Source organism: Brachyistius frenatus, unplaced genomic scaffold, assembly GCF_029030835.1.
Source record: "Brachyistius frenatus isolate BFR_SWC_R1_liver_20210118 unplaced genomic scaffold, ASM2903083v1 Contig_389, whole genome shotgun sequence".
NCBI classification, from domain to species: Eukaryota; Metazoa; Chordata; class Actinopteri; family Embiotocidae; genus Brachyistius; species Brachyistius frenatus.
Genome location: NW_027210988.1, coordinates 95,001 through 113,560, shown reverse-complemented (window position 1 = coordinate 113,560; position 18,560 = coordinate 95,001). Strand labels below are relative to the sequence as shown.

General features: G+C 42.3%; 1 protein-coding gene across 1 annotated transcript; it reads right to left on the bottom strand.

Moving 5' to 3' along the window:
• Positions 1 to 3,948: 3,948 nt before the first annotated feature.
• Positions 3,949 to 16,563, bottom strand: cnpy1 (canopy FGF signaling regulator 1). The gene is made up of 6 exons (XM_069724662.1): positions 16,499 to 16,563; positions 14,672 to 14,774; positions 13,515 to 13,630; positions 5,772 to 5,981; positions 4,288 to 4,384; positions 3,949 to 4,109 (listed from the first exon to the last, which is right to left on the bottom strand). Exons 2-6 carry the CDS (start codon positions 14,763 to 14,765, stop codon positions 4,069 to 4,071), a joined length of 558 nt encoding a protein of 185 aa, XP_069580763.1. The 5' UTR covers positions 14,766 to 14,774; positions 16,499 to 16,563; the 3' UTR covers positions 3,949 to 4,068.
• Between the last annotated feature and the right edge of the window lie 1,997 nt (positions 16,564 to 18,560).

Genomic DNA, 18,560 nt, shown 5'->3' with positions numbered 1-18,560 from the left:
TGAGTATTGACAGTTCTCAGTTGGAAACAGCAAATAGAAAAGAACAACAAAACCATGAACAAACTGCAGCTTCCATTTAACTCCAGCTGAAAATGTGACAAAACTTTGTTCAAAGTTTTGTCACATTTTCCTCCCAACAGAAGTATTTACGCCCTCTTTGTAGTTCAGCTTGGAGCGACTAAAAGTCAAACTGTCGAGCGATGAGGGAAGTGAGTGTTTAACCCTGTGGCCAGTCAGCACCTTGGTAACCCTTGATCTGTCAGGGGTGGAAGCTCAGCTCCTTGACATTTCCAGACAGGCAGCTATACAATGAGCTCGTATTGGGTCCTACTGTGACTTCAGGCAGAGGAAATCAAACCGGCGGGGAGAGGGGTGGGGAGGGGGTGTAGGGAGGGAGGATGGGGGGGGGGGCAGACTTACTGCTGCTGTAGGAACGACAAACAGACTGGAGGGACGCTGGGAAACGCAGAGAAAGTGAAGGTAGTAAAAAAAGGTGCTTTGCAGAGTCGTGCTGGTGAACATGAAACTGGAGCTCGTCTTCGGCTCTGAATCCATCGGCCCGGTTCATCCAGCAACAACCAGCCCACGCTTTTCGAATTCCTGCTTTCATAAATATGTGTCAGGCAGCAACTAAACTTTAAAATACCCTTTAAAACATTAATAAGTAAACTCCGACAACACTGTCTGACTGAAGAGGGATCGACAACATTCACGTTATATTTTTCATTGCGTGATTTTTCTTATGTCATAACCTCCAATACAACTTGACCAGCAACAGTTCAGAGATCAGTTGATGCTAAGCTAGTAGCCACTGAAGACAAAGAATATCTGAACGATCATCACAGTCTCACCAATTCAGTGTCCAAAAAGAAAAAGTGAAATATGGTCAGACTGGTCAGAACCAGTATCATCCATCAGTGATGTCATCATCCATCAGTGATGTCATCAGCCATCAGTGATGTCATCATTGGTTTGTGAACGTTATGAATCCTCCAGTTCAGATTCTGTCCGTCACCATCTTTGCTAGTTTGGAGCGGTTTGAAGCAGGAAGTGACCATATTTGGACGAGCTGGGGGAGGAGCCAGAGGTGGATCTGACGATATCTGGAAAACTGACGATAATACGTCCCGTCCACTGATTTTTCAGACCTGAAGCTACGAACACGTTTATATCCAGTCTGTAGTTTTATATCCAGTCTGTAGTTTTATATCCAGTCTGTGTTTTATATCCAGTCTGTGTTTTATATCCAGTCTGTAGTTTTATATCCAGTCTGTGTTTTATATCCAGTCTGTAGTTTTATATCCAGTCTGTGTTTTATATCCAGTCTGTAGTTTTATATCCAGTCTGTGTTTTATATCCAGTCTGTAGTTTTATATCCAGTCTGTAGTTTTATATCCAGTCTGTAGTTTATATTCAGTCTGTGTTTTATATTACAGTCTGTGTTTTATATCCAGTCTGTAGTTTTATATCCAGTCTGTAGTTTTATATCCAGTCTGTGTTTTATATCCAGTCTGTGTTTTATATCCAGTCTGTAGTTTTATATCCAGTCTGTGTTTTATATCCAGTCTGTAGTTTTATATCCAGTCTGTGTTTTATATCCAGTCTGTGTTTTATATCCAGTCTGTAGTTTATATCCAGTCTGTGTTTTATATTACAGTCTGTGTTTTATATCCAGTCTGTGTTTTATATCCAGTCTGTGTTTTATATCCAGTCTGTAGTTTATATCCAGTCTGTAGTTTTATATCCAGTCTGTAGTTTATATCCAGTCTGTAGTTTTATATCCAGTCTGTAGTTTTATATGCAGTCTGTGTTCTGAACATATGATTATTTACCAGTTAATGTCTATGTGGACTTAATGATCTTGAAACAATTAATACAATAATACTAATTATAACTGGACATATTGAGTTTTTAGATTTTGGCCCGATCAGTCTAGACTAATTAACGGCAGAAATATCTGAGAATTTTAAATTACCTGAATTTAGCAGGTAAAAATGGAGAAATAGCTGGACATGTTGATTTAAAAAAAACGTCTTCAACTTTTTGAAAAATTAAAAAATCTGCAGTTGAGCTGCACTATCAGTTATGGTTTATGTTTTATTACGTAGAAAGATCATTTAAATTCAAAGCTACTAGTTTGGATATTTTAGTGGAAAATAAATTGACTCGTCTTTTCCAGTCGTCCACAACCAGACAGACCTCAACATGGAGCTTCTACTGACGGCTGCAGTCACACTGCTGCTCATTAGCACAGAGGACAAATAATCAGAAACAGGAATGGACATTTTGTGGATGCTACTCTGAAGTGATGTGTTGTGGAGCTGAAAGAAGAGATCCAATAAAGACATTTTTATGGTTCATTTTCAGTATTTCTCTTTCTCACTTGAGGTTTGTAAAATGGCCGGTCAGCAGGCGTCAGGATGTCTGAGAGGAAGAGCAGTAAATGGAGAGGAGGAGGATGTGTTTCTGGTTGGAGTTACTCTCTGACTATGTTTGTGAACCTACATGAACTATCTCAGAAAAAAAGGCTTAATTAACCCCCAAAAAGAAAATAATCACAAAAACACTTACATTTCTGGACCCATAAAAGAGGTGAACTGAACAGAACTCATCTCAGGATTCATCAACACAACAAGTGTCCAGCTGACACGATGGGGAACATTTGTAAGAGCGGATCGGACCAGTCAGAAACTGAAGGGGAAACACAAACACAGCACAACCAACTGAACTACAACTCATAAAAACAGGATTCATCCTGGAAAACTTATTTAAATATTATCTAAATCAAAATTTACCAAACACTAAAACATTCTCAAGAAACTGGCTAAATATCCAAACTGAGAAATACATTCTTAATTAAATATTTTTTACATGATTATCAGTGATGTTGTTTGATGACAGTAATCATACTCATAGTTTTCTCTCCGGAGGTTCATTACTGTTAAAGATGTCTCTGGTTTAAGACCCTGAGGACAGATTGTAAAGAATAATATTGAGTTTTATAAATAAAGATGACGTCATCATAAAAGCCTCTGAGAAGTAGGAGTGAAGCATCATCATGTATGTGGATAATCTGTTTAGGCCACGCCCACTGGTAGTCGTGCAGAAACACGGAGGACAGTTTGGCTTCGATGTGGGAATGTTCAGACAGAAACCTTCGTGATGTCGTTGCCGAGATCCAATCAGGGTTCAGCGCTCTGTGTTTGTGGATCTGCTGAGTCGGCTTCATGAAAGTCAGAATAAAGTTAATTTTCCACCGACGGCAGCACGTTGTTCGATTCTCACCGCCTTCATTTCTTCTTCTGTGATTTCTTCTTGATTACTCAGGTTACAGTTGGTTAAACCATGAATTGCTCCTCATCTCCTCCCGTTGAGAGAGGGTCAGCCATGTTGGAGCTGCCCCGCTGCCTCTGAGGCCCGGCAACCTTTAGCATATCAATGCACCGCCTTCTGACCAATCATCCACCAGCTGTGGCCGATCTGGTCCAATCAGATGAGGACCTACACACCTCTAGTTTGGTTGAGAAGACGCTGCATGTTCCCATCCAGACAACACCCCGGCCCGACACGGGAGCCAATCAGCTTGCAGCGTTTCCTGCAGTTGTTCAGTCTGCATGTCGCTCATTGTGAACATTTAGAGGGACGAAGGTCGGACCTCGTTTGACCGAGGACACCACCGCTGCAGCGAGACGACCTCCAACGATCGCTGCAAAAAACACTTCAATGGTTTCATGGTTTCGTCTAAATGTCAGAAAACCGTCTGAAAACATTTCGTTTCGTCCAAACGTTGTTTTCACTGATGTAAAACTGAATATTCGGACACGTTTGATTGAGAAATTAACTCGTTGAGAAACTTGCAGCATCTCGTGGACCACGACCTTAAATTTCTGCTTTTTCATGAATGAGTTCAGTTTGATTCAGAAAACCTCGGAGACAAACAGCAGCGAGCAGCGTCGGGACGTCTCCTTTATTTCATCAAAAAGTCAAATATTTATCAAAAAATATCTTTATTAACGGCCTTTCTCTCCATGATGTCTGGTCCCTGCGGTCCTCCGAGAACAGGAAACACTACAACTCCTCGGCGGTGGGACGGATGTCTGAACAGAAGTCTGGAAGGAGAACGGAGACACCAGGAGACGGAGGACGGACACGCCGAGCAAAAGACAAAACTCAATTTAATCGTGACTGAAACGGAGACAGATTATGATGTTGGGGTGGAGGGAGAGGGAGGAGGGGTGGAGGGGGAGGGGGGAGGGAGGAGGGGAGGAGGGGGGAGGGGGGAGGTACCTGAGACTCTGTTGCATAACTCCTGGTGCACGTTCTCCACGTCGCGGCTGAACGCGGAGACGATGTCGTCCTCCAGTTCCTCCACCACCGTCTCACACTGACACACACACACACACACACACACACACACACACACACACACACACACACACACACACACACACACACACACACACACACACACACACACACACACACACACACACACACAGGACTGAGAGCAGGCCTCACACACACGTCTTTGTGTGCAGGGCGGAGACCATGTTTCCACTCGGCACTTCAGATTCACAGTTTGATATCAAACTGATTCTGATTTCTTTTTATTCGAGGAGAATTTAAACTTTTTTTCTTCCTCCAACAAGAAAGAAAACAGGAAGCTGACGAGCAGAAAAGCAGCGGAGGTGAATTTCATGACTCATTCCTGCAGCAGGTTTCAGATCAGCTGACATGAACCCAGATTAGGATTTCATTTTGCAGCTGGAATAATATAATAAACAATAATAAATAAACAAAACTATTATCCTCCGCTGATAAAAGGAGCTGAAGGTAAATTCACGGTGCTGTCCACATTTAAATGTAATTTATATTATTTTATTGTATTTATTTAACTTGTATTTAAATCCTGAAAGCTGTATAAAGCAGAAATGACCAGAGAAGAAGAAAGAAACTATCTGAGCTGTTCATCATCGACATCCAGTGAGTCTGAGTCCTCTGGAACGGTGGACCTTGAACACAACACAAACCTTCTGCTTGGTAAACACCTCGGTCACATGACCCCACACACCTCGGTCACATGACCCCACACACCTCGGTCACAGGACCCCACACACCTCGGTCACAGGACCCCACACCTCGGTCACAGGACCCCCACACACCTCGGTCACAGGACCCCCCCACACCTCGGTCACATGACCCCACACACCTCGGTCACATGACCCCACACCTCGGTCACATGACCCCACACACCTCGGTCACATGACCCCACACCTCGGTCACATGACCCCACACCTCGGTCACATGACCCCACACACCTCGGTCACATGACCCCACCCTTCGGTCACGTATCTTTATATTACATTTAAAAAACAGCAGTCCGCCGATCTGAACCTTTTAAAAGGTCAAGGATGATAAAAAGTGGGAAGATTTTAAATTCCATTTAAAAAAACTATATTCCTGAAATTATAAAACATTATCCAATAAATACCAAATCAGGTTGTTTAAGGTGAGCAGAACATATTTCTCCATCTAGACACAAAGTTTACGTCTAAAAATATCAGATGAAATGTGTTTGCTTATATTTGGGAGTTACTGTGTTATAGTGAACCTGCCACGACTGAGTAACACTTCCTGTTTCCACAATAGATCGCTTTTGATTGGATGGTGCAACACATGAGACTGGTGAGGACTCAACCGATCAGGTGAGACTGGTGAGGACTCAACCTGTATGATCAGGTGACTCGGTTTGTTCAGTTTTTCAGACTCACTGCGAACTTCAGGGCGTTGGGCGCTTCAGGTCCGTCGAACTGGAAGTTGTTGAAGTCGGGGAACTCTCCGGCGGCGCCGCTGCGGGGAGCGAACCTCCGGTACCGGCGGTTCTGGGTGGACGGGTCCACGTAGAGGGCGTAGTCACTCATGCTGTTGCACACCTCGTCCAGCAGCTCGCTGAGGTGCGTCTCTGAGCGAGCCAGCGGCACCTGAGGAGGACATCAACTTCCTGTCACATGAGGACATCAACTTCCTGTCAGCGGACTTATGTTGGTTCTCAAGATTTAGCAGATTTCTAAAAGTTTAGGAAACAAGATTTTAAAAAAGTATTAAAAACTTCCAAAGAGGTTCAACAGGCTTCATTTAACCACCAGCTGCTGACAGCAGGAACACACCTGACCTCTGACCTGCTGAACACCATCACCCCCCCCCCCCGACTCCCCCATCCTCTCACTCCAACACAAAGCAGCAAGGCGCTGCGTCTAGACAGGTCAAGACAGGTGCAGAGACCTGTCCTCCGGCCCCGGAAGGATGCTGGGTGACAGGGGTGACGCCCGGGGGTGAGGGGGCGCGGACGGGGCAGCAGTGGGGGGGGGGGGGTTGGTGCTCTTTACATCTCCAACTCAGCTGAAAAAAAAATGGGAGGGGGGACCTTCCTGAGGAGGGTGGGGTCACTGAAGGAGATGAACAGAAGCCAAGTGCAGGGCTCACCCCCCCCTCCTTCCCCCCCTTATCCTCCAGTGATCAAAGCAGGAAATCTTCCTTGTCTTCTCTGGTCAAAAGGTGGCAGGGTGGAGGTGGGTGGTGGGGAGGGGGTACAGCACAGAGAGGAAGATCGGAGGCGGGGTGGAGGGTTGGAGGGTTGGAGGGGTGGAGAGGTGGAGGGTTGGAGGGATGGAGGGTTGGAGGGATAGAGGGGTGGAGGGTTGGAGAGGTGGAGGGTTGGAGGGTTGGAGAGTTGGAGGGTTGGAGGGGTGGAGGGTTGGAGAGGTGGAGAGTTGGAGGGTTGGAGGGGTGGAGGGTTGGAGGGTTGGAGAGGTGGAGAGGGGTGGAGGGGTGGAGGGTTGGAGGGTTGGAGGGTTGGAGAGGTGGAGGGGTGGAGGGGTGGAGGGCATCTCACAAATCACAATGTAGATAAATTATTCTCTGACCCCCTTTTGTTTCTTTTCAGAATTGGCTGTTTTCCCTTCCGGGCCGACTGATTACATCACACACACACACACACACTCACACTCACACACACACACACACACACACACACACACACACACACACACACACACACACACACACACACACACACACACACACACACACACACACACACACACACACACACACACACACACACACACACACACACACACACACACACACACACACACACACACACACACACACACACACACACACACACACACACACACACACACACACACACACACACACACACACACACACACACACACACACACACACACACACACACACACACACACACACACACACACACACGTTGAGATGTCACTACATGACAAAGGGCCTCTCCACCATCTGCTTTGTTCAAGCCCTTCCACGCCATCCGTCTCTCTTCCTCTACCTCTACCCCTTCCTCTTCCTCTTTCTCTTCCTCTTCCTCTTCTCCACGAACGCCATCAGAAATAAACGAACCGTCTTCCGAGGCGACACCACGTCTTTAACTCTGAGGAAGATCCCGTGAGCTCCACAACGCTGTCGCTGTCGGAGGAAGGACGGAAGTTGGCTCGTCAACAGAATGTATTACAGCACGGGGTCAAAGGTCAGAGGGGCCGAGCACCAGGGGATGTAGGTCACGCTGGCCGGGGACGATGAGGTTCACCTGTCAATCAAAATCTGTTTGTGATGACTTTGACACCAGTGGTGACATTTCATCCAATGAATGAGTGAAATTAGAGATCCGTCTGTTGGATCTTCATTATTCACCGAATCACTTCTTCAAGTCAATTCATTGTTTTGGTCTCAAAAATTGGACTAAATGTTTGTCCTGATTTCAAGGTTTATATATTTAAATGTTTGTCCTGATTTCAAGGTTTATATATTTAAATGTTTGTCCTGATTTCAAGGTTTATATATTTAAATGTTTGTCCTGATTTCAAGGTTTATATATTTAAATGTTTGTCCTGATTTCCAGGTTTATATATTTAAATGTTTGTCCTGATTTCAAGGTTTATATATTTAAACGTTTGTCCTGATTTCAAGGTTTATATATTTAAATGTTTGTCCTGATTTCAAGGTTCATATATTTAAATGTTTGTCCTGATTTCAAGGTTCATATATTTAAATGTTTGTCCTGATTTCAAGGTTTATATATTTAAACGTTTGTCCTGATTTCCAGGTTCATATATTTAAACGTTTGTCCTGATTTCCAGGTTTATATATTTAAATTTTTGTCCTGATTTCAAGGTTTATATATTTAAATGTTTGTCCTGATTTCAAGGTTCATATATTTAAATGTTTGTCCTGATTTCAAGGTTCATATATTTAAATGTTTGTCCTGATTTCAAGGTTTATATATTTAAATGTTTGTCCTGATTTCAAGGTTTATATATTTAAATGTTTGTCCTGATTTCCAGGTTCATATATTTAAATGTTTGTCCTGATTTCAAGGTTTATATATTTAAATGTTTGTCCTGATTTCAAGGTTTATATATTTAAATGTTTGCCCTGATTTCCAGGTTCATATATTTAAACGTTTGTCCTGATTTCAAGGTTCATATATTTAAACGTTTGTCCTGATTTCAAGGTTCATATATTTAAATGTTTGTCCTGATTTCAAGGTTTATATATTTAAATGTTTGTCCTGATTTCAAGGTTTATATATTTAAATGTTTGTCCTGATTTCCAGGTTCATATATTTAAACGTTTGTCCTGATTTCCAGGTTTATATATTTAAATTTTGTCCTGATTTCCAGGTTTATATATTTAAACGTTTGTCCTGATTTCCAGGTTTATATATTTAAATATTTGTCCTGTTCGACCAACCGTCTAAAAAATAAATATTCAGTTTGCTGACTTCAATCTCGTCTGATTCTTAACTGTGATGAGATTTCTAGACTAAAAGTTACAGAAACTATAATTAAAAATGTTTCTGTGAGCTGAGCTGTACAGAGCTCATCATCTGCTTCATCAAATTATCTCTACTGGCTTTTGGTTTTCATTTTCAACCATTTCTTACAGTCAAGGATTAGGTGGCCATTTTTAAATGTTTATTTCTTAAATACAAACCTACAAATTTGAGTAAAAGTACATCCTCTGTTCATATAACTGACTTCTGTTCACTATATTATGCTGTGCTTCAGAAATCCATCTGACTCAGGATTTATGTTTTTTAGGGGACAGATACTTCAAATATAGAAAAACATGTATTTTCAGTTTAATAATTACAGCCTGCACTTTATTATTTTAAGGTTGGAAAACACTTAAATTGCCAGATTTAAAAGCTAAGACAAGAACAGCGAGCATCATCACTAGTTTGGTTTGGTAGCAGTGATTTAGGTTTTAATTTCATGTGACCGTCGACTGGGTCTCCCAGTTATTAGTACTTCTGCAATTTACAAATAAAAAATGATGGTCCTCTATTTTACAGAAGTAAACTCAGTTCTAACAGTTTTTAGCAAAATGTTAATATTAAGAAACAAAAGCAAAAGAACTCAGATGAAAAATAAAAATAACTCTTGTCAGGATTATAATGACATAATATTATGATATAAAGTCTTATTTACATGCAGAAGCTCGCCGAGCTGAAGGTAATCTGAACTACCTCATAAACAGCGTTGGACAGTTTTAAAACGATCATTTTTACAAGAAGAAAATCAATACTGAATCTGTCAGGTGAAATGTTTGATATACAGATCAAATATTTTAATACCTGAATCAGGTGAACGTTGTTATCATATCAGTGTAAATATAATATTTAGTCGGATGTCACGTTGGACTCCTGAACGTCGTTATAGCAGTTTTATTGCATTTTATAAAATATCATTAATCACATGATTAGTGGCTTTGTTGTGAAAATAATTGACAGTCGAGATTAATCATCAATGAAAATAATTATTTGTTGCTCCAGTCATATTCTTATCTTCATAAATCGGTCATGTTCTTTGCTGTTCCATATTTTTATATGAATTTGAGGATATTGATTGATATTAAATTTCAATCTGATTTAAAATGAAATAAAATAATAAAGGCCTGCTCTCCTCCGGCCGACAATGAAGCCTGGTGGCTGCGTCTCGGCCGTGGGCTCCAGTCTCAGTCATTATCATGCCATGCTACAAAATGGTTTGGAATTAAAGCCCTTCCTTGCCAGTCGCAGTGTGCTGAAAGGGAGCTGTCAGTCACAGCGTTGTTTGAAGAGTCGGGGGTGGGGGGGCCGGGGGTGCGACCGGTTGGGCCAGAGAATAGGCTTCTCAGGGATGCTATCCTCCATTCAATTCCCATTGGACAGGGAGCCATTATTGCCCCTCCGTGGACAGGGGCCTTTCAGCCTCATTGTCCTGCTGATACGGCCGATGAAGACCAATAAATTAATAGTAATAATAATATTGTCATCGGAGCAGCGAGTGGAGGGAGAAGATACGATGTCATTTGACCATTACATGGCTGTTAAAGTAGAGATGAGTGAACATGAATGTGCAGGTTAAAGGTATGATGGGAAAGGTTGAAGCTGATAGTAATTAGCTGTCTGAAAACGATCCTCAGGAGGACGCGAGACGATGGACGGCGTCGTTCCGCTGACGGTTCGCAGTGAAGAGGACACAGCAGGCCAGAAAACACCGGAACATACGGAAGAAACCGGATCTTTAAATATCTGATCCAGAAGTAAGAAGACCTTCAAAGTCCTATCACGTTTAATGACTAAAAGAAACAGAGCGTTTTTCTTCTCTGAACACCATTACCCATAATCCCCGGATGTTCACCAGACCAGAAGAGAAAAAGTCCACAAACATCAAGTCGTTGTCGTGGATGTTGATTTTATATTAGAGGATGGAAAGTAACCCCCCGATGAAGGAGGCTGATGGTTCAGTCCGCTCATGATGTCATCAGGAAAAACAGGAAATAAACAGAAAAGTGCAACTTGCGATAAAAACCAAATAAAATAAAAAGACACACTGTGTGCACATGCTCAGATTGGAGCTAACTGCTGGGATGTTTGGTCATTACTGTCATGACAACTGGCAGCAAACAGCTACTCCATGGGTGCTGTGTCATGGGAAGATGTCCTTCAAAATAAAAGCACAGCAGCAGAAATTCTCCAGACTTTTAAAATAAAAGTTAGATTTTTTTTTTTTTCCCCATGTACACATCTGTGACCCGCTTAAAATGGCACACGGACCCACTTTTGGGTCACAAGCTGGCCATATTTCTCAGTGGAAGCCAGTGAGGGATCGTATCTTCGTTACTACGCCCTTCAAGGTGAAAGACAAACACACCCAGCAGCTCCTCCAGAGCTCACGGAGTCAAATATCACAAACACCAAAAGCTGCACTCAGACTGGATCTTCATACAGCTGGAGATTCTGCACAGAAGTACTGAGCTGATGGATCAACACCTCCCTAAAACTACAGATTTCTACACGTGTCTACATTAATTAATCAACATCCCAAACCGCCCCAGGAACCAAGAAACAGATCGGAGAGCCTTTTCTTTAAAAAACACATTTCTGCTTCAGTCTCCAGGTTAAACAAACTAAACAAAGTGCGCTGCCTCGTTTCCTCGCTCACTCTTATCTTCCACGTCTCCACACATTATTAGATTCATATCATCCTTTTGTCTCATCTCATCCTCGGAAAGTTGAACATTTCTCAGGATGTTCCACTGTTTCTTTAAGAAGCCCACAGAAAGAGAACCGGGATTAAAAGCACCTCCTCCAGTCACATATCTGGGCCGTGATATTATGTGTCACTGTGTCAGCGTGCCTTTGTGCATCCTCTCATTCTCAATGCATGACTTCCCATCGGTCACTATGAGATCAACTCACCGCTCTCACTAAGTTCAATGTCTTTGGTGGCCTTAAATGTGTCATTGTTGCGGCAGGCAGGTTTAACTTTTGTGCCACGGAGCAGCTCCATGCCCCCAGGAAGTCCCACTGTGAGGAGGCCAAAGAGCAGAGACTTAAAACCTGCAAATCCTCCTCACTGATGGCATCTAAGCTGTGACATCCCTCCCTCTCCGATTCACAGCAGTCAAAGGCTGCTGAAAGGGCGGGAGCTCGGAGGGCATGGGATCAAGGCTGGGCTTCTTCTGTGGCTCAGGAACATTTGATTGACCAAACAATGCAACAGGTGGAGGTTGGTGGTGGTGGTGGTGGTGGTGGTGGTGGGGGGAGGATCTCTGGAGGAGCCGCACTGAAATGATAACAAGTCAAAGATGTTCTCAACAGAGAAACTCCTCTGGGTCCAAGTCAAGCATCAGTTCTCAAGAAACTTCGTCACCGTTTGATAAATAAATTTTGTTCGTCCATCACAAATGTTTTTAACATCTTTGGGAAAAATATCTAAGATGAAGGTTTCAGTTGTGAAGTTGCACAAACATGAGCCATCCTAATATTAAACAGTAAATTCAAGCAAATTCCCGAAATATTTGCATGAGCTTGCAATTTCTTTTAAATTCCCGTAATTTTTCCACAAAAATGTCGTCTTCAGAAGCTGTGCTGAAAATATTAACGACATAAAGTAAATCTTTTCTAACAAAACTGACTTTATTAACAAAAATACCCCCCCACACACACCTGTAGGCCTGATGACAGATCCAAACCTTATCTAACACACATACTGGGATGCTCACCCAACTTTTGTCACATTTAGGCTTTTTCTTTTTACACATCCGCTTTGTACGTCCGTTAATTTCACACATGATAAATAAATAGAGAGAATTTGTGCATTTATATCAGCCTTAAAATATAGACATTTTAGCACGTACGTCCAGCCATGGCGTCGTTCAGTGCAGTTATCAGTGACAAAATAAACAGGGCTTAAAGCCCAGGAGATCAATAGCAGAGCTGGACACCTCATGATAGGCCGGTCCCAGGGCAGCAGAGGATGTCCAGGGTCCAAAGGGACGTGACCTCATTAGACGAGGAACAATAACCCGGATCCATACTGCCACTGTGTTCACACGGTATCAAGCACCAAACCAGTCACACATCCATCTGCTCTGACTGCAGTGGACGGCCACATCTCTGAACCTCAGCCTCCAGCTCAGCCTTTCAGGGCTTCAATTATTCTGAACCAGAAGTCCAGCATGTGTAAAAAAAAACTAAAACAAAAGACAACTAGGACTGGAAGCAGTCAGATTAGCAGCATCCTCCTCACTGGAACCAATAATGAAGTGCAGAATGACATGCAGTGAAATGGAAAATGATATTTAACCTTGCAAATTATAGTGTTTTCTTCTCCACCACAGAAATCAATGTCTTCTCCTTAATAAGAGAACTGCAGTGATCATGACTGCAGCTCAATAACAAAGAGACATTCACGAGAGACAGATCAAATCAAAATAAACCTCACATTATTCAAAAGCTGTGCAGTAGAAGCTGAGATATCTTCATTTTATTATTTACTTCCAACACTTGATTTGATTTCTGAAGATGTTTTAGGTGTTATTTATGTTGAAATATAGAAAATTCCAAAGTGGTCACTTAAACTTGTACTTAAAGCAGAACATTTAACCAAGAGATGATGAGCGTCTTCACATCACCACGGTACCTTCTTGTCTTTCATGGTCCCATCAGGGTTGAGTCTGAAGCTGCCCACATTGATGGTTTTCTTTGGGTCCACCTGACGGATCGAATAGTCCAGTTCATCCACGATCGCCTCGCATGCTGGGAAACACAAGGAAACAGGAATTTTGCATCTGTACAAAACACCATGAGGGGACACCGAGCGTCTGACAGTAAAGGTGCCCACGATGAACAAAATGTTGCTTGTAGCAAATCAAAGCATAATTACCAAGAAATGACAATAATAATCAATGTTTCAGGATCTGGATCTTCATTTTGGACTTTTAATTTTTAGTCTCACAGGTTATAAACTACTCTAAATATTTATCACTGATACTCTGGATCCAAACGTCTTGTTAACATTGAAGCCTGACAGACTTGTTTTGATCAGGATTCCTTAAACGTGGTCATTGTTGTGTATCGGGACAAATATATGTGGTGAGCCACATGTTTTACAGTGTAAAAATAATCTTTGCAGTGCTCTCTGATGGACACAGTCGACTGCAGGACTCTGCACTGTGAGTGTTTAACTGGCATGTGCAGCTAAAGATAGTTGTGCGTGAATCAGAAAAATGATTCTAATGTTTGTATTGTTACATATTCATACTTTGCTTGTTTTATCTTTTATTTTTGCAGAACGTGGGACTGTGAGAAACAATATTTCATCTTGTACATGTGGTGAATTGATAATAAAGTTGACTTTGAAATACTTTCAACTCGCACAGACGTGACTTCGCCTCCTTTGTATCTGCATACATTCACTTTGAGGAATAACTGGCTTCATGATTACAACCTTTACTGTATCAGCTGAATCCAAGACATTGGTGGTTATTAAACATGAGCAGAATGGGTTGTGGTAACCAAACATCTGGTTATTTAAAACTACAAACAAACACGCAGCACTTCCTGTAGCTGCTTCACAATAAAAGCCTTGCGCTGCTTCAGCCCTGTAAATCCCAACGTGTGCTGTGAGTGATAAAGTGACATCATTGCTCAAAACAAACATTTCCAACTGTTCTGTTTCGCAGGTGATTTTTTCCCCCCTGCCATATTATTTGTTCCCATGCAGCAGATGATATTTTATTTTCCTTTCTTTTTCTAACTCAGCAATATTTCATTGAATACCAGGCTTGTGTGACTCACCTGAGCAGTAGAGCATCTTGTCCCTCTTGGCCTGGCCGCCGCCGCTGAAGACAGATAGCACCATCACCGTCATCTGAATAATCCATGAGGCCATTTTGATAACCTACCAGGACACGCAGGCAGTTAGACTCTCAGGAAACCAATACAGCACGTTATAACGTCCTTAAGTTCAAAGGCATTTCAATGAACAAAGAATGAACAAAACTGTCTTTTTCAGTTCATTTTTTCTTCAGTAGTTTTGACTTCATGAACTATCAAGTAGAAACACAAACCATGAGACTCCGACGGTCTACAATAAAACGGGAACAGAAAAATAGACGTATAAAAATAGGGACCGATTAGCTCAAGTTGGCCGTTTTGTAGTCGTTAACACATAAAAACATAAAAAGAGAAAACACAATGACAAAAAAACAAGTGGATAAAACGTAACAAGCGATAACAAACAAACAAAAATAGGATGACAATTTAAAAAAATGAAATAAATAAATAAAGAGACTTCAGTCCATTTCAGACATTTCAGAATATCATTCAGTTCAGATAAACACTCATTTAATATTGGGATATTGGATAAGTGACTGCTGTTCATTTTTGCTGCTAATAACTCAACATTTAAATGATCTACAAACTCTTTTAGCCATTTTTCTCTCCTGCATCAAAGTTAAACACAGTTCAGCTGAGTGGGAACCAGTAATCTGCCCACAGTAACCCCTGGCAGGCCTCTGGACAACAGGGGACCAGACAACATGGTGTTTGGGTGGGGGCCGTCCTAATGTTGTCTGGAGCCAAGAATTATTACATAATACCATAAACTATATCGAAGTAACTGTATCAAATATTAACTTGTAATACTGAATTGACTATTGATTGCATACAGGACAACATTTTGTTTAATATAGGTTGTGGTTATAAACTAAAATTTACAAGTACATTGCTTCAGTTTTTATTTTGCCAACCATATTTTATTCATCAATAAATTAGTCCCTCCAGGATTTCCTAGTTGTTTTGAATGTTGTGATCAAAAGAGAAGGCGTTGTGTCATAATGACTTCAGCAGAGCTTCCACTGAATATATTTATTGCAGAGAAATAATGGGAATTGTAAAAATTTGGAAGCTGCAGTAAACATTGCAGAGATTGGTTGAATTTTCTTACATTTTTATACAGAAAATGAAAATGAAAACCTTCACAGAAACAAACGTGCAACTGTTCTCCTCGATGAAGTAGTTGTCTAGGTTTGAAACGTTGTGAAAGGTGATCTGAAAACGGGTTCACGAGTTTGGGGACAAAATATTTCAAACGTTGAAACTTGAGTTTCAAAAGGGCGAATCTGCATTTTGAAACTTTTGCGGATGTCATGAAGATGTTTGGGTGTCAGCTCACCGCCGCTTGTTTCACTGTTGAAACATTAAACATGACATTGAGACATGAAGACACTTTATTCAGAGGAGCGGACAGGTGCAGTCGGACACCCAGACTCTGAACCCGGCGTGGTCCTGCGACCGACCGACCGACAGACCGACCGGCGGGAAACACGTCGATATCACTTGAAATGAATTCGGTCTATTCCTCGTCACTTCCAGGTGTGTGTGCACCTCCAGGTGTGTGCACACTGCAACTGGACTTTCATTTGGACCCGCGGCTGAAGTGGGTCCGTGCCGACGTGGAGGCTGAGTCCAGGCAGGCTGTCATATATGTTTCACCGTGTTGTTTTCGCAGTGGCGGCTGGTCGGTACCAAGAGGACATTCAGTTCCTCCGTTTCACAGCGGAGTTCGGTTGGTGTCCGGGCGGGTGAAGGAACAGCTGATCGGCCAGCTGACAGCTCTCTTACCTGGCGGGGACAGCCGTGATCCGACGACAACGATGAGCTGTCATCTGCTGTCTGTTACTGTCTGTACATGTTCACCGGCCTCCGTCTCTACCTGACGGCTTCATTGAACAACGAATAGTCTTCCGGTTTCAAAGTAAAGGTATTACTAACCTACAGTTTACATTATTCGCGTAATACACCAGAATTGAGGCAGTTTACACGAAGACAGTAATCCGCAGTAATGTCCATAGTTGTGTGACAGTGTTTATCCTGTCTTATTGTGTCATATTGTCCGTATAAGACGGTTTGAGCTTTAATTCTGGAGGTACCGCCAGCGGCCTCTTCTCACTTCCGCCTCGTTCCCTCCAACTTCACGCAGCGTCACGTGTCCGGCTGTGGTGAGTCCACGTTCATCAGGCATCGACCTGGACAGCCAATCACCTTCCCCAAATCAAAGAGCACGGACCAATCAGACGGCTGCGGTATTACCACAGACTGTACATCAAACGACTGGTTTCATTATATTCACATTATTCACATTACGTTCACATTTCAGCATGTGCGTTGGCCGTTATCAGAAGATTATTAAGCAAGTAAAAAAGGATCTAACAAAATTATATTTATGAAACAAATATAAATTGAACCTGCTGTGTTGAGGGGAAGTCGGGCCACGAGGTCTGGTGTTGAATATTGATATGGAGAGAGTGAAGGATGGTGTTGGTGCACCAGAGCGACGTGGTCAGAGTAACATGGAGAAGATGCTGATTATCAGCCCACTGATGTAAACAAATAAACTGATGTAAATCAGTACAAAATAGCAAAAAGATACAATAAACACATTTAGGACTTCATCTATGTACCAAGCCCAAACACAAACCAGTCCCAGCGGTCACAGTAACTAAGTACATCCACCTACTCTTCTTAAGTACAATCTTTACTTTTTTTAATTGTATTTTGTACTTCACTACATTTATTTGACAGTTTTAGTTCGTAGTTAATTTTAGGATGAAGATTTAACTTAATGGATTACATATCAAGATTTTAAAATACAACTTCCATCATTTCCTCATCCGAACATCCTAACATCGTTAAAGTTACGATCTCACGGATCTTCGTTTTGTTGTTTGGCGCCATCTGTGGCAGTAAGCAGTAACTGCAGCTGTGTTTTCACTTCCCACTGTTGCATCTGGAGTTTCCTCATTTGTTTGATTGACTTTGATTTGACTCTCTCTGACTGTGAAGCACTTTGAGTGGTGTGTGTCCATCCACCTTGCTGGCTCTCCTGTGTGATGTCGGTGTTGGCAGTGAGGTGAAGAGTGATCCTGCTGCTGTCTCTGACAGAACCACAGCTGGTAACGGGAACACATCACTCACCGTGGCACACTTGTGCTTTTTCCCGGGAATGTCGCTCCAGACGCCGAAACAGACATAATTTAAATAACAATTAGTCTGTAAAGTTATACAGTTTTTCTTTATACATATTGTAAATATCTCACCACTGTGTGCAGCCTGTTATTTACTGCATACAGTCCTGAACTACATTTTATGGAGAAATAATGTGACTAAACGCTGATGGATCTTCTTGAAGAACTTCTCATCCTCCAAACACGAACAGCTCCACGCTGAGGTTCATCAAGCTACACACTGCAACACTTTCCCACCTGTGTGTGTGTGTGTGTGTGTGTGTGTGTGTGTGTGTGTGTGTGTGTGTGTGTGTGTGTGTGTGTGTGTGTGTGTGTGTGTGTGTGTGTGTGTGTGTGTGTGTGTGTGTGTGTGTTTGAGAGACCAGGTGGTGTCTTCACAGGGGGATCTGACCTGGTTCTCCTGCTACTAATTGAATGTCATCTACAACATCAAGGTCTCGATTGTGCAGGTATGAAAACGTGTTCGGTGCAGCTCGACATGCAGAGCCGTGAAAACCAGTCGAATGAAGAGGAGAAAGGTGCTGAAAGGATTTCAGGTGTTGTGTTGTCAGGATCTCACTTAAAACTGTCGCATTACAGCAGGAAGGTTCTGGGTTCGAATCACAGACTGTTTCTAAAAGTGTTTGTAGCTTCAGGTCTGTAAAATGGTTCTGATCCAG